This window comes from Argiope bruennichi, chromosome 8, assembly GCF_947563725.1.
Source record: "Argiope bruennichi chromosome 8, qqArgBrue1.1, whole genome shotgun sequence".
In the NCBI taxonomy this organism is placed as follows: domain Eukaryota; kingdom Metazoa; phylum Arthropoda; class Arachnida; order Araneae; family Araneidae; genus Argiope; species Argiope bruennichi.
Genome location: NC_079158.1, coordinates 28,709,594 through 28,727,240, shown reverse-complemented (window position 1 = coordinate 28,727,240; position 17,647 = coordinate 28,709,594). Strand labels below are relative to the sequence as shown.

At 24.8% G+C, this 17,647-nt stretch overlaps 1 protein-coding gene across 4 annotated transcripts in view; it reads right to left on the bottom strand.

Moving 5' to 3' along the window:
- The window catches only part of LOC129981214 (protein O-mannosyl-transferase Tmtc3-like), a 61,962-nt gene that overhangs the window by 17,219 nt on the left and 27,096 nt on the right, over window positions 1-17,647 (bottom strand). For all 4 annotated transcript variants that reach the window (XR_008785293.1, XM_056091964.1, XM_056091963.1 and 1 more), the window contains exons 3-13: window positions 16,707-16,843; window positions 14,135-14,216; window positions 13,504-13,603; window positions 11,775-11,890; window positions 9,917-10,089; window positions 7,946-8,198; window positions 6,610-6,758; window positions 5,669-5,752; window positions 4,572-4,709; window positions 1,547-1,640; window positions 357-491 (exon numbers count right to left, since the gene is read on the bottom strand). Coding sequence is in view for 3 of the 4 variants with exons in the window: in XM_056091964.1 (XP_055947939.1) it covers window positions 357-491; window positions 1,547-1,640; window positions 4,572-4,709; window positions 5,669-5,752; window positions 6,610-6,758; window positions 7,946-8,198; window positions 9,917-10,089; window positions 11,775-11,890; window positions 13,504-13,603; window positions 14,135-14,216; window positions 16,707-16,843 (1,461 nt within the window). In the remaining variant the exon portion in view is untranslated. The remainder of the gene's footprint in view (window positions 1-356; window positions 492-1,546; window positions 1,641-4,571; window positions 4,710-5,668; window positions 5,753-6,609; window positions 6,759-7,945; window positions 8,199-9,916; window positions 10,090-11,774; window positions 11,891-13,503; window positions 13,604-14,134; window positions 14,217-16,706; window positions 16,844-17,647) is intronic.

Below are 17,647 nucleotides of genomic sequence, written 5' to 3'. Positions count from 1 at the left end.
TGTAATAAAATATCTAAATCTTAAATATAAAAATTACTATATTACATTTTATGCTACTTTATTCATTTTAAATATTTAAGTATCAAATAAATAAGCAAAATATCTTAAATTCTAAGTTAATTTCCCAAATAGCTAGTGAACAAATTGCCTTTAGGCAAAAAAAAAAAAAAAAAAAAAAAAAAAATAAATTGCCAGAAAGTATCAATAAATGTCATAGATAATTACTAAATTTTACAAAAAAAAAATCTTTGAAAGAATTAAATCCTTGATAAGCAAAATTAACATGACAAGAATACAATTTTTCAAATAATAAATTTCTTTTACAAGATTTTTATTTTAATATTCAATATTCTTACTGCATCAGCTTCCTCTAATCTAGTGCCATTTCTTGATATCAGATTTGCAAGGTTCAGGAAGACATTTAAATGGCTTGGAGCTATTCGAGCTTGATAAGCTTTACCTGGACGTGCACGTGGTAGAAGGTTCTTTGCCTAAGAAAGGATATAAAACATTCAGACAAAACATTATCAATATTCTGAAGAGCAGAAGAAGAAAACTGGGAATAGAACAAATTTATTGATTATAATTAGAGTTATGACAAGTTTGAAAGTATAACATGAGAATCACAAACTTTTAGATGCAATGTATTAAAATTCCTTAATTTATATCATAAACATATACAGCTTTAAAACTTAAAAGTTTCATTTTTTTTTAAATATACAATTAGAATTAATAAAGGTACAGCATATACAACGATTGATTATAAACTTTTAATTTATTTTTTCGGAAAAGTAGAGCCAAATATCTTTTAACATAAGCTTTAGCTGAAATCCTTGAAAATAATGTTTGCTATTATTCAGAAAGACAAAATGTTTTCATCAATGTTAGAAATAAACCCTAAATATGCTAGGGAAATTTGGGATATTTCCATTATGTTTTCTAAATGATTTCTCAATCAATTTGTCTTTATCACCATTGTTAACTTTGAATTTATTTTAATAATGTCCAATATGTCCTAATTGATGGGCAATGAGCTAGAATTATATTCTTGACCACTAACAAAAAATGCTCAATTCAAAACTCACATATTTGATCTAAAATAAGCTGTTTCTATTTCTTTTATTTTTTGCATTCAAAATTGTGTTTGCTTTATAAGTGTTTATATATATATATATATATATATATATATATATATATATATATATATATATATATATATATATATATATTTCTTTTTTTAAGAATCAGCAATACAATTAAATAATATATAAGTGATATCATATATGAAAGGATTTTCATTCAAAGGAGCATTACTGCATAATGATACAAAATTTAATAATAAATTTAAATCTTTATCGATTAGCAATACAAAAAATTATGATATCCTGACTTTTTTGCAAGTTCTTATTAATGATTTAAAAATTGTAAATATTTCCTAAGAAGTAATGAATTCAAATGGTTACATGAGTTACCAATATATCATTTGTTTGAAATTCATGTGTGTTCTTCCTGCGACAAAATACAATATATATTTAAAAAGAAATACCTTCCAAAATGCAGCTTCTGCTTCATCATACATCTTTAAATTATTATATGTACGGCCAACATTCATATGAGCACCAATGTCATCAGGCTGCACTCTATATAGAACACATTTAAAACCAAACATTATATTAATGTTCTTTGTAAAGAAATCTTGTTTAGTTTAAACTGAAATCACAGTTTAATATAATAATAATTAAAATGATACATAATTGAGCATTATACAATAAATAAATCTACATTATCACAATACTGATTAATAATTTCAGGAAATATTCCTATCAAAAGAATTTAGAAAATTATATCAAGAAGGATCCTCTCAAACTATATGGTGGAGAAGTGATGAATTCAAATGAAATAGAAATTTGCATATGGATATCTGAGAAAGATCAATATTAATGTTGTTATAATATCAAAGTGTCGCGTTGATTCTCTGTATCTATTTATATTGTCTATGTTTCAACTTTTGTTTTGTTCCGAATGGCAATGGTGTTAAAAAAGATGTATATGTAGTTTGAAATTCATTAAAAAAGGTTGTGTTTTACTTTTGAGAATGGCTTTGAGTTTTATATTTACGCCATAAACAAATGCCCTTTGATCCAAGAAATCCAAAGCAGAGTCTTTAATGAAAGTATCTGAATAAGAATATTATCTGATTCGATGTCCAACCGTGACACAAAGCATATATTTTTAACATATTATTATTTTAAAAAATATATATATAAGATTTTAGATTGAAAATCAGAATAAATTCCTTAATTGCTCAAAAGAATTTGCATTAAATATTTTTTTCAATTCCAACCTTTGATAAAAATGAATTTTTTTCTATTCCAATGATTCATTCATATCTGTAAAAAAGGGTTGTGCAAGTGAGTGTATGAGTGACATCTTCATATGAGCTAGAAGTCAGACTTCTGCCCTCGGGTGCACAGGGGTCTTTACCCTCAGAAGCTACTGCACCCCCTTTCTATGGTAACACGGACACAACATCATCACCATCATTCTTTAATATTTTTATAAACTCATTCCCTTGTTTCAAAATTGCTTTTATTCATACATAAAATAAATTGTATAATTTTAGAAACACTGTGTGTATATTATCAGAATGAATCAGTGTGTGTGTTCTTTTGTGTGCATTACATTATAATTTTATCAGTTTATTTAAATCAGCAATTTTAGCCTGACACCTAAAGTTTAAAGATATAAAATAGTTAACATAGTACATAAATACATACATAACACATAAGTACAGATAAATCAATATAGATACGATTGCAAAAATAAAAAAGGATTCAATTAATATAATTAATTGATCATCCAAAGAAAATAAGTAATTAATACAGCTACTATAACAATGAAAAATTGCAATATTAATTGGTATATAAATAAAAATGCATTACACTAATAAAATTTCCATAATATTCTAGTTCTCATTACGGCTCAAAAATACAAATTCAAGTATTAATAAAATTATAGTTAAAATTTCAAAATAAAAGAAAATCATTTAAAAAAAATTAGATTACATTACTAGACTCCTCTAGATTCATTAAAATATTTATAATATTAAAATGAAAAAATGAACATGCACCTATTTTTTTTATAAAACTAAAGAAAAATGAATTAATTATAATTTTATCCCTACACATTTTAATCAATCATCCAGGATGCCATTAAAGTCTGATGCATTTCAAAGTGTATATAAATAACTGGTGTTCAATAGTAAATTTTCCTTTTCAAAGACTATCCTCTAATAACAGATTATTGTTTATATCTTATTTAGCCAAATAATGAAATAATTACATGCAATAATTCAGGGGTGTTTGTGGGATCCCAAAAAATCCCCGGAAACTTTTACGGACTTACTACCGACATTTTGGAGTTTCGAGAAGGGGGGGGGGAATGAAAAATTACGATTATGAAGTATTGAATGACCTAATAATAAAAGTTCAATGAATTACTTTTTTTGCAAAATTAATAACCATTAATTTCGCAAAATTAAGACCTTTGAACCCAGGTCACTTGATTGCACTTCTGGTCGAACGAAGTCTCTCCCTTTTTTTTCTGCCGCGCCTACTTGCCAAAAAGAATCCAGAAGAGAATGTCCGAGAACCGGGGGAATGAGTCATAACTCGCAATAAGGAAAGAACAAAAAAGAAGTTTTTTCCCCCTTTTCACGCATTATCACTGCCTTTGGAGAAAGAAAGGAAAAGTTTTCACCACACACACTGACCTTGCGTTTTCTGCTTTCAAAGCAAACAAAATTACCCAGATCAAAATAAATAATTCATTATTATTCCTACTTCCTTTTGAACGACGATCCCCGGAATTTCCGGGTATCGAAGTTCAAAATCCCCGGAATTCCGGGGTTTCCCCGGAGCACAAACACCCCTGAATAATTACCAATGTTTTGCTTTAAGAAAATAGTATGACTATCTAATATCTTTGAAAAAATCTAAAAAACTTTTAAATAAATGTAATTAATAGCCAATGAAGAAAAATTATGGCAAGTTAACAATGACTCAAGATTTGTGGTATCACATAAAATATGCATCACATAAGTCATTTTACAATAAAGTTAGTACTGAAAACCTTAATTTGGCAGGCTTTATTTAATTTAAACCATTTGTACATTGTTTTTTTTATTTAATGATCAAGAAGTCAATATATAAAAGGCTATTAATATAAATGCTACTCCTACTATGTTAGTAATAATATAATATCTAATGTAATAATATCCATTGGTTGGTTAATTTTATAAAATAATGAAGGATACATAAAACTAAAAGATAATATTCTTTTTTTAGTAATAATACTATTTCTTATGATTGGAAATTGCTAAAAAGTCTAATTTATGAAAATTCTTACAATGATACAAAAAAAAATTATTTCATTCATCTTCAGAAATGTTGTATTTTTAAAAACTAAAGAGGATGCATGCTATTAACTACATTAGATTTCAGATTAATATCTAATAAGGTTTTCAAGGAAAAACAATTGCTTGAAAAAGAATGTGTTTGATAGTTACTTACACTGCAGCTTGAAGAAAATATTCTAAAGCATCTTTAAATTTTCCTTGACTTTCTAAGGCATGACCTACATTATTGTATAATTTGGCATTTCTCTTATTCACTTTGAGCCCAGCTGCAAATATCTCTTTCTCTGACACCCTATAATAGAATTATCAAAATTAAAAAGGGAAATGAAAACTAACTGAAAATCCTGTTAAGTTAATTTTATATATACATCAGACATCAAATCTATGTTAACTTCATAAAACATGAAATTCTTTATAAAAAAATAAAGTATTGAAATTATAAAAATTTATCTAGATCTAATTCTAAAGATTATTTTATACAAAAAAAAAAAAGTCTTTATTGACATTTGACTTTATAGAAAGAAATATAATTAATGAATCAGGAAATAAATGTGTTTAGAAAAATGAAATACAGATTTGAGCATCTTAGTATAAATGAAACAATATAATTCACTTTTACTTTACTAAATTTGATTCTAATATATTTAGTTCTCAAGTTCTAAACCAAATTAATAAAACTAGATGATTAAGTTATGATAATTTTTTAATTGTTTTTAAAAAATTCAAAAAAAATGATAAATTTATTACAAACAACTTAAATACTAATTAAATATAAAAATGCTATCCACAGAAATCTCTTTCAATAGTATTGGTTACATTCACCAGGAAATGGATGTCCATCTAAATGGAGTTAATCCAACAGAAATAAAACTTCTCATTAATTTATTTATATTGCAATTCTGAACTTCCACTTTAGTTTTGTTTCCTAATTTTTTTAATGAAATTTTAAGCTGAAAAGTAGGGATAAAAAATACAAAATAAATTTAAAATGAAAAAGTAATACATTTTAAACAAACAAACACAAAGTAGCACATTATTACAATGAAGGAACATAAAAAATCGAAATATCTTTTACAAACAAAAATTTAACTATTGTTTAATTTATTTAACTTCTTTGGAAAAAATTAAATAAATTAAATAACAAAGAGTTATATTAATTTTTAACCATGCACTTCATTATTACAAGAAAAAAAATGAATATATGAGACAAAGTAATAAAAAATAATTTGTAGAATATAAAGGATAACTTACCAATCATTATTCCTCAGGACAGTTTTTAGAGAATGAAACATTATGACAACAGAAATAAGCAGGATCATAAAGCCTTTTTTACCTCTGAAATTGAAAAGCAAGAACATTTTGGAAATAAATTGGGACATATAAAAGAAATTTTTTTAAATGTCAACTTTCACAAAAATTTATCAAAATACATAGCAATTGCAAAGAAAACTTAAAAATCCCCCAAAAATCCAAATAAACATGGCATTCCCAGAAGACAAGACCTTGAATATAAATAGATTATCAATTGATGCCAAAATCTTAACTTTGAATTATCTTCCAATGATAAAATTTTGTAGTTCATTCCACATATTTTTTAATGTTACATCATGTGCTAATTTAAAAATTATTTAAATAAAATTTCTAGTTATTAATAATAATAGAAATGGCAATTGAATTTTAAGATCTTGGTACTAAAATGTTATCATTTTTATTAAAAAAGTGAATTTCTCTCTATCTCATCTGTCAAAATTTTAAGTAAACAAAAACAAATGGAAATAAATTATCACTGCTTAAACTGTTAAATTTCTAATTTTTTTATTAAAGTATTAAATATAGCTATTAATTATTGGTGATAAATAAATTCAATGAAAACCATACTAAGATTGCAACTATGCATATTTAACATTAAATTATAAAAATACAACTATGGTTACAATTTAAAAACATACTATTTCTGCAGTGTATTTGAAATATAAATATTCTTTGCAAAAAAAAAAAAAAAACCAAAAACCAAAACCCTTATACAGAGCAAATAAGCAGAAACAATAAGATATTATTCTCCAAAAGTGTAAATGTCAATAAAGTTTCAGTACAAAATTAAGCTTTTAAGTATTTATTTAATATATTAAAATATAATATCCAATATCTATTGAAATATAGAATTGCATAAATAATAAGATTTGGATACTTACAACTTCTTATATAGAAGGTTCCATCCATAAGCAACAAGTAGGCAAAAGCCCATACTTGGAATGTATAAAACTCTCTCAGCTACAACAAATCCAACAGGAAAGAATAAATTGGAAGCGGGCAGAAAAGGAAGTACTAAAAGAGACAGTGACTGAAACAAAATAAAATTAAAAATAATGTTATATTACCATAAGCTAAAACAATAAAAAATAAATAAAAATTCAAAAGAAGAATATAATGAAAGAGGATAACATCAAGATAAATTTTATATTTAGAAATAAGAGATTATTTTATATTTATTTATTTGGAAAAAACAGACTATATAAAAAATGTCTAGTAATGGCAATGCAATTAGTTTTATATTTCATCTATTTATTTTTATTATGTATTAATTCAGAAGTAAATTGAATATAAGTTTCATTGTAATTTTGAGATCATATAAAATTAATAGTATATATTACATTCAACTGATAATTTAAAAAATTGCTAGCAAGGAAAAAGCAAAACTTTTATCAAAATTTTGTTACATTTTTATATTTAGTGACAAAAATTAAAGAGGTAATTCAAATACCATAGATCATCCTGTCACTACAGCTTTCTTAACTTTAATTAATCAATAATTTTAATTTTAAAATTTATATTTCTATTTTTCATGAGCATAATATTTGACAAATATTTGCACATTTGAAATCATTAACTTTTTTAAAAATAATACAGTAAAATTAAGCAAAGCTTAATCTTTTAGCAAACATTAAAAGACGGAATTTTAATATCTTTCAAGTGATTTCCTTCAAATTAAAAAAAAAAAACATTTAAAAGAGCAAAAAGTTTTAAACAAATAATTTATTACACTGAGAATAAACAAATCCTCTCTGCCACCCAAAAGAAAAGCTTGGAAAAATTCTAAACAATGGGAAAGGGAAATGAAAAGTTCATCAACAAAATAAAACATAATTATGTAATTTTAAAAAACGAAAATCTTTTTGCTTATACAGTAATTTTGATCCAGCTCAGATAAAAAATATCTTAACATGTCAACAAACATGCTTGATTACATTATGAACCAGGTGTCATTGGCATTAGGAAAGCTACTGATGTCAATATAGGAGCAAAAAAAAACATTGTGTCCTGGAGGTAGTACAGTAAGTACTATTTGCCTTCATTATATCACCATCTCATTCCTATATGATAATGTATCATGAAATCACCAAATTCACTAATAAGGCAAATACTTTTAAATTTATGAAACATTTAATTAGAGAATTGGGCTATTATTTAGGTGACAAAAGTTTTCAATTGGTATAATGCAAAATATAGTAAAACTGGAAAAAAAATTACCACAGTCAAAAACTGGAAATGAGCAGAATCTTTAGTTAGAGCAGCCCATAGTATGGCTCCAAAAACACCATAAAAAGTTAAAGTTGCCAAATTCCGCACATCAAAAAGAGATTCTACAAGAGGAATAGTTCCCATAGTCCAGTCACAACACAGATCAGATGGAAACAATAGCAACCATGCATTCACAGGAAGAAGATAGTTGTATGTCAAATGGCGAACAGGGAAATGAGAAGCAGCAGCAGGATTGTCAAACCTGTTAAATTAATATCAAAATTATTCCAGCCAATTGAATAAGAAAATCACATATAAATAACCAGTTAATATTTACCATAAATAACCATTTACCATTTCCAAATTGCAGAACAATGCTTCAGTTAATGAGTTCAAAAATCAAAACAATCCTATTTCCAATTAAAAGTTTATTCCATTAAAAAATTTCTTTTTTCATTCGTTAAAATAACATAGTAAAATCAACAAAAAGAAAATTTCCATAAACATTTCAATTTTTACACAAATCTAACAAAAGCTCTTTTAATATTACATTTGTGGAATGGAAATACAAAAATTAGTCAATAAATTTCTCAAATATAAAGCAGGAGAAAAAAATTTTAGATTAGGAATGGACAAAAGTATGCACAGAACACTAAAAATTATCAAAAGGCATAAACTTATGATTGAAAACTAACTAATTTAAAAACTAAATCTAAAAGAGAGGGGGGGGGACTGCAACTAGATGCAGTAAAGCATCAAAACTACATATTCTAAAGCTTAAAAATAAAAATCTAGTTGCAGATATCTTTCCCTTAAATTTTCACTTTAAATGGTAAAATTATTAGTTTGAATTCATAATATAATTTAACAAATTTATTGACATTGATTAAAATTATTTTAGAAAAAATTATAACCAATTCACACAGTCAAATAAATTGTTCATAATACTGAACTGAAACAGTATTAAGTATCACTAAAATCCCTTAGAACGAATATAATAACACTTTTACTTTAGTTTTTATATTTATTTTTTCTCACAAATTTCTTAAAATATAAAATAGTATACATTTACAGAAAAACCTTTATCCGTTCATACAATTTCCAAAACCTAAAAGAAAATGCAAATATGAATTCATGAAATGTTTATTATTTTTCCACCTTCCCTCCAACCAAATTAGAACATATTGATTCTAAATGACACTTTGATGGGGAGGGGGGTATATAATTTACTTAAATAAAGAAAAGTGCTACTAAATATTTTGAGACACAAACGTTTAGTTTGGTAAATAATCCTTTAAAGTATAAGATGAGTTTTACAAATTACAGAAAAATAACATTAAACATTTTCAGCTAAATTATATATACATATACATAATCCTTTACAAAAATTTTAAAGAATGCTACCAGAGAAAAAAAAATAAAACAAATCCCAAAAGGGATATTTGTGTCTTTGCATTGCTTATGAAATTCACTTTTTTTTTTTTAATAAAATATCCAAGAGGTGCATTTTATTGATACATGGAACTTGTGTCACACCAAGTTAATAATATATATCCAACACCAGTAATAAGAAAAACATGCAATTTTCAATGTGATTTTGGTGGAAAAAAATATGGAAAAATTATTCAATTTAAATTACTGTTCTTCCAAAATTTTAAGAGAGGCAACACTCATAATCATTTTTAAAAGATTCTTTTTCATAAAGCATTTATGAAAAGAAATATATTCTACAGAAATGAAACAAGCAATGAATGTTTAAGTTTTCTCTTTCAGGTTGGAAAAATACAATCTGATTTTATATGCAGGAAGGTTTATAATTTGAATTCCAAGCTAACAAATCAAAAGTAATCATTTTGGATGATCAATCACACTGATTTTTTTGGTACAATACATGTCCAATTTTTGAAGGAAAACAACAATTATACAGCATTTAAGCATTATTTATTTCTTATAACATAAATTCATGAAATATATACATACTTGGTGAAAACAGGCAGCTGTGATCCCATGATTTTAACTCTTGTTATCAGAAGGCACAGTGCAGTTCCTGCAATAACAGTAAGCCTGACTATCATATTCCGAAGCCAGGGAGAAGGAGAGCTCTTTGTAGTAGAGAAAAATTGTACTATTTGAAGAATATCTAACAAACGTAACTGAAAAATAAAGAATACAATACTTTATTTAAGATGAAAAAAAAAAAAAGATCAGTAAATAAAAATATATAGTTCTAAAGTCAAAACTGAATAGTAAAATCATAAAAAATGTCATTACAGACTTTCTACAATTCATGAAAAGTACAGAAAATATTCAAATCATTTTAAAAACATTCAGTTTGTAATATCAAATAAATTTGACTTTCACTTTCAAGAGATACACCATAATAATTCTTTCAAATGTAGTAATGCAAATGCAAACCTTACATTTTGCATTTTCAAATCTATATACTGTGATTGCCTATCTTTATACTAAAGATTTTATAAATAAATTGCTCTCCAAAATTTATGTATAACTCATAAGTTTAATTTACAATATGATATTTATTGAATTAATATTTACAATTCATTGTATTTTAAGTAATTTTTTACTTAAAGCATAATTTATTCAAAAATAATTATTTGAGAAAAGAATATCTTTTGTAAAAATAATGACATATATAAAAATCCATCTATTTCGTAACAAAAAAAATAATGAACTAAACGGATTATAATAATAATTATGTTTTCCTTCAGCTATAACACATTATGGGAATTGCTTTTCTAGAATGCATTTTACATATCTTTGTGAATGTGAATTATTATAACTTTCACATAATAACATCAATTCTATTTAGGGCCTTTGACAAGCCACTTAACTGGTTGATTGATCAATTGTAGATGCTTTTGATGATGGATTCTGGCACTTAGTGGTGGATTAGAAAGTTTGGATTGCTGGGTAGTGCATTATAAAGCATCAATTTTAATAATTTTGATTTAAAAAATTACTGGTTTAGTTCTACATTTCAATGCATTGCTAACAGTGTATTACTTTTTTTTTTTTTAAGAAAACTATGATAATAAATGTCTTTGTTTATTTATTATAAATGTGTGATATTTACATTTAGATGCAATATCATTTAAATAGGCACTTGCTATTTGCATTTAAAATAAATAAGAGAATAACAGAATAGGTAGGAACTCCATCAGTTTATAATTTGCATTATTTTGTAATTTAAAGAATTTGTAATTTTTACCAATTTACTTATTAACTAGTCAAATAATATTTTTAATTAGCTGCCTATGCTCCCTCGCCCCAACTCAATAGTTATGTCTATTTGGAAATAAAACTGCTCATTCTGACTCTTTTAGTTGATATCTTGACTATAGAATGAATGTATGAACAGCTAAGTCCTTGGCTCTTTAACTTATCAAACATCTTTTTTATTACTTTAGAAAACAAGTGTCTGTGATTGTAATTATTGTAAAAAATTGTAATTCCAATACTTAATTAAAACTTATTGCCTTTTATATAAACTTTATCTTTTTACCTTTATTTCCATTCTTTTATTGATGAATTAAAAACAAATAATTTCTAACATTGGACCAAAAATTCCAATTAAGGAATGAAATTTAAATGTGTAATATCATTCTGAATGCAGTTGAGACCTTTTATTTAAAGAAGAATATAAATTTATTTTCATAACGGGAAAAATTAATTAAAAACACTCACAGTTATCTTCTACAGTCTCCAGCAAGATAAATATACCCAATCTTATTTATGCAGTTAATAAAGTGCCAAATTAAAATGCCACATTAATACAGAATCTAATCCAATTCCTATATAAAAATAAATAGACACTTACTTTTTGTACAACAAATATTTCGTAGAGAAAACAAACTCCAGCAACAGTAATTCCTTGTTCTTTCGATAAGGTTGCACAGATTATAAACAACAAACAGCAACATAATTGTAAATGATCTGGAACAAAAAAAGAAAAAACATTCTTTCAAAATCTTGAAGAATAAAGATAAAAAAAAAATCTGAATGCTTTCTGTATTTTTGCACAAATACAGAAATTTTTAGAAAAGCCTGTTTAAGATACCAAATCTAAAACACATAAATATTATTTTTAATTTCAACACATTAAATTTGACTTGGAAATAGCATTACCTATTGGTTGAAACATGAGTAAGTCTGTAGATTAGACACAAAATAAAATTATTATTATAATATAGAATAATTATCTACAGAATTAGAATTATTACTCAAACAGCATTTTTTATAATTAAAAGAAATATTTAACACAATTTATAAAAAATATAGATTTTGAAAATTTTATTTCAAATGCTGTTTGCATGATAACCAAGCAATTTCATAGTCAAAATAACGGCTTTCTGCTTTTATCTAGTTGCTTATTAGTAGTCCATACACCATTCCATAACTACATATATTTATGTACTAGCTAAAAGATCTTCACGCACATTTTATAAAAAACACATACAAATAATTAAAAAAAATTATTTTGCCTAATGAACTTCTCTTTATTCAAAAATGTTACAATTAAACTTGGGCAGGAAATATACATAAATTACTAATCCAGTCTAGAAATCAAATTTAATGCAGATATTAATTGAGGACAGATATTAAAATTTAAAAAAAAACCAAAGCATTGTACAAAATTGAGGCTTGTATAGAATATAAATTTGGAAAATGAATTCCCAATTTTTTAACTTTAAAAAAATATATATATTTCATAAAATAGAAAAACATAACGGATATTCTGAATTCCAAAACCTAAGTTCAAAAATTCTTTGTTCTTCAAAGAGAATAAAATGATAAACAAAGTAGCAAATGCTAAAGAATCATTCATTTAATACGGATTCTGGATTATAAGTAATTTAAAACAAAGAAAATACAAAAATAAAATGTAGTTATTGCACACTCTTAAACTGGACAAATAATTAAAATTTAATTTTGGAGATTATATGTGCTTAATATAAACTTAAAATAATCTTTAAGTTTATATTAAGCAGGAATTTATTAAAAATAAAAAAAAAAAAGATTATGTGCCAAAATAACAAATATCATTTAAAATATAATTTTCAGGATTTTAAAATGATGTAAAAACTATTTTTTTGCTGCAATATTTTTCAAATTTATGGCAGAAAAACACTAAAATTTTGCTTAATTTTTAATTAATCTGTTTTGAAAAAAAATGCTCTGATGTGCACAAAAATATATATTTATCAAGTTTGGTATTTCAGGTTAAATGCTTTGGCCATAGTGCACCAACAGATATACATATATTCAACATTATTCTCAGTGAAAGTAATTAAAATCACAAAATTATTGAAACAATTTTTAACAGAACAAGTAATTTAATTTTAATCTTAAAAATACATATTTTAAATCATTACAAAAAATTGATTTATAACTGAAATCACAAATATATATAACTTATTAAACAAAAACAAAAAAAGATTTTTTTTTTTTAAATCATCATCAAAAGCAAATAAATAAAAATATACAGAACAATGAGATTCAGATTAATTTTTGTATATAGCTATCTTAAAGTAAGCATGCATATTTACCAGTACTGAGATATGATTTACTACATTTGATATAAGATAGAAATGCCAAAAGGAAAAAGAATGAGGATAAAATTTCAGCACGACCAACAATTCCTGTTACCTGCAAAAATATATTAATAGAATTAATCATAAAGAGAAGTAGCATTAAAATAAAGCAATTAAAAGGATCAGTGGTAGTAAAAATTCCCATTTAAAATCTTTACACAATTACCATCGTCATCATCAACAACAAAATTCTCAGAAGCAAATAGCAAAAACAAACAATTTAAAATACAGAAACTAAAATAATAATAATTATTATTTAAGCAAACTTAACACATATTTGCTAGTAAATACACTTTAAGAAAATAAAATTTAAATTTTAAAAGTTCACTTAAGAGCTTTATAGATTAAATATCAGAATTCACAGAAACAAATATCATTTTTTTTAAATGACATTGAATATGATAAAAATCAAAGACAATTTTGTTTATTAATAATTGATAATTAAAAGCAATCAATATAAATGTATAAAACATAGATTAAATATTATTCATCTATTCCCAATAAAATACTTAGTAATAATCAGAAAAGTTTAATAAACACAGTTCAATGTTTTAAAAATTAAAGGAAGAACAATTAGTGCACTTACAGCTTCTGTATGTATTGGATGAACAGCAAATAATAAAGCTGCAATAAAACTTGCAGTAGATGGTAAAAATAGCTGACACATTCTAAAACAGAACAAAATAGTTTGTTAAATTTACGAAATTAAATTTCAAAACATGTATTAGATGAACAATATTACTCAAACACAAATAAGTTATACAAAGCACGCTTCTGTAATATATTTCATATATTTAGTCACTGCTAAGATTACAAACAAATATAGGTTTAAAAAATTTTTGCTTTAAAACAAATCAAAAATTTTCAAGAAATGAAATTAAAATGCAGAAATAGCAAAAACAAGTTATTACACAATGAATTTTCTTTTATATATATTCAATACTCCATTCTGAAGTATACTGTAAAATTTGCATTGAATCATTTATCACATGTAAATAAACATTAATACTTTCAATCCCATAAAACAAAATGAAAAGTAACATTAAAATACTATTATGAGGCAACGCAATATTGTTCCAAAAAAAAAAAAAATTCTTCTTATAATAAATATCAATGTGTATGTATGTAGGCTTGTGCTTTACAGGGAAGACCTCAACCTACCAAATTTAAAACAGATAAACAGATATAATTTGGGAAGGGTAAGAATGTGCACCTCAGTGTGATTTGTTTTTAAATTTTAACTAGAATTTAATTAATTAAAAGTTGAACTAGATTTAATTTTATTTATTTATTTATTTGCGCTAAGTTCCAAAATATTCCAGAACAAAAATATTTTCGCATTGTTTTGAAGTTCAAAAAATTATTTTTCCAATGTTACCAATTTAACTGCAGTAAAAATTTTTGGCCTAGATTTAAATATTTTTTATAAATATTTTAAAGTATATTTTACAATAATATTTTCATTTTTATGAAAGAAATCCAAAACATTTTGTTTCAACAAATATTTGAACTTTTTGATATGTGATTGTTGTACATTATTGAAAGTAAAGAAAGACATTATTTAATATCTATGTAGTTTACAGTGACAATAGCATTAAATTTAGAAAACAGATAAATGAATATAATAGTGGTAAGATGGCATGTAACTAACTGATCCCACATTAAAAAATTTACACACTTCATACACATAATAAACAGAACATATGCAAGACTATTAAAATAACATGGGTTTAATGTCTGACAAATTTACAGAATCATGGGTATAAAATTTTATCTGCAAGATTTAAATGAAATTAAAAAGTACCAATATCTTTTGCAAATAATTGGTCACTAAAGATGCCCTAACTTAATAGTTCTAAGTTAAAGCACAAACACACACATACAGATTCTTCCTTATTATAAGTAGAGATTGTTTTTCAAATAAGTTCAAAAGTATATATTTTTTTTCTGCTGACCCATAAGCCCATCTTCTGCAGTAGTTTTTCTTAACTGATTTGGTTACTAGATTTTTATTGTTTTCAGTTGACAAGAAGCAAACAAGAGAAAAAAAATAAGAAGAGTTCAAAATTCAATGTTATTATTTTTTTTACTACATTTAATACCTGCACTTTGGGTTATTGTGATTTCAATTTTGCTGTCATTCAACATGTCATGAACAATGTATGCGAATTCTGCTATTTTAAATTAAAAATGGATACAATACCATTTTTACTTTATTTTTAATTCATTGTTCCTCTGATGAATTCTACAATTTTTATCATAGGTCCTCACAAAGAGAAGGAAATAATGTCATTTTGCTGGCAATACAATGAAATGCTCTTCCACTTGGAAGCTGTGATTTCCACCTGAAGAAGACGAAAAATTGCTAAAGAGTAGACTTGGAATTAATTATGGATACATTCAGAAGGAAATAATACAGGAAATGCTGTGTTCCACCAATGCTGCTAAATACAATTTTACAATGCCACTAAATTTAGAAGATAGGTGAATCAGACATTTATGCTTTTAATAACATGATGATGTCATGAGATTGGTCTTCATGGCATCATAAACAATGATGTCATGATCATAAACAATCACAACTCATAATCAGAAACAATGATGTCATGCACACAATAAACAGATTACATGTAAAACAATTAGTATAACTGCTTTAATGTCTGACAATTTGACAGATTCATGGGTATGGTGTATCGAAACATTTAGTTAAAAATAAATTTTATTAATATCTCTGCCAAATCAGCTTGTCACCAAATGTGGATAGTAAGTACTAAAGTGAGATCAGCCCATAACAGAATCGCAATTTAACCTTCCTTTTATAATATTTCGACCTGTCATTAATTCTGAATTGCCAATGGCATCAAACGAATGCAACAGACATTAATAAATACTATTACTTTCATTTGTTGACAATTTGATTGGCATTTCAACTTAATAAATGTATGTGAACTAAAAAAAATTAAGATGGAAAAACGCCATTTTAAACAGATTTTTTCCTTTTCCCTTTTATTTATTTATTCACATTTTTTTTTATTTATATATATATTCCATAGTGCTATGAAAAGAGACAATTCTAACCACACTGAGTAATATACATCTCTAACATTATCTACAACAAACAGAAAGAAATAAGTTATATTTTTAAATAAAATCCTTACCTAAGATACAACACACAGACAAAAACATGAAGGATAATATTAAATAAATGATAACCCCAAGGATTTAGTTGATGCATAGCATAGTTAATACGAAAGGTTAAGACACATAAAGGTCGATATGACTTATGGCTGTGCTCCTGGAAATGGAAACAAAGTTATCTATTACATTTCTACATTTAGTAATCATATTTATCACTGACAAATAGATACATTTTTATAGTAATTTCATCTAGAATAAAAAAGTCATTTAAAGAAATTGCTAACAATGATTCTTTATTAGAAACCTATAGTACATTTTTAATATAAGAACATTTTCTAATATAAAAATATGTAAAATTAATGACGCAAAGCAGGTATTCAAAAATCAGACATTTGAATAATTTAGGTTTGGGTTTTGACTACAAACGCTGCTTGATAATGTTATTAAATGCTATTTAAATAAAATGTTATGAAATTTCTAATAATAACATGAATTTTCCATATACAAATAATATTAATTTATATATTTCATCGATCTATAAATGGGCTAATTTAAGTTTGTTGTTTCAAATAATTTTCAAAAATAAAATAAATGTACAATAGATATAAAAATATCATGCATGCAAAAAAAAAAAAAAAAAAAAAAAAAAAAAAAACTAAAATGTGACCTAAGACTTAAGAAGAAATTTATTTTTAGTTGAAAACATTAGTTATTGTATTTGAAAGAAAGTAGAATCTTTTTTGTTAAATAATACTAATTAGTATATTCATGATGAAATGTTATTTTGTAATCATATTAAACAAAATTGAATATCTAAATGCTACAATAACTCAATATTTTAAAAAATACTTCAAAAAATTGAGCATTTCATTAATAATCTTTATTACACTTCTTCATAAACTTTTTTTCCAAGAGGAGAAAAAAAATATCACAGTCCTACTTATTTCTGTTACACAAAGTT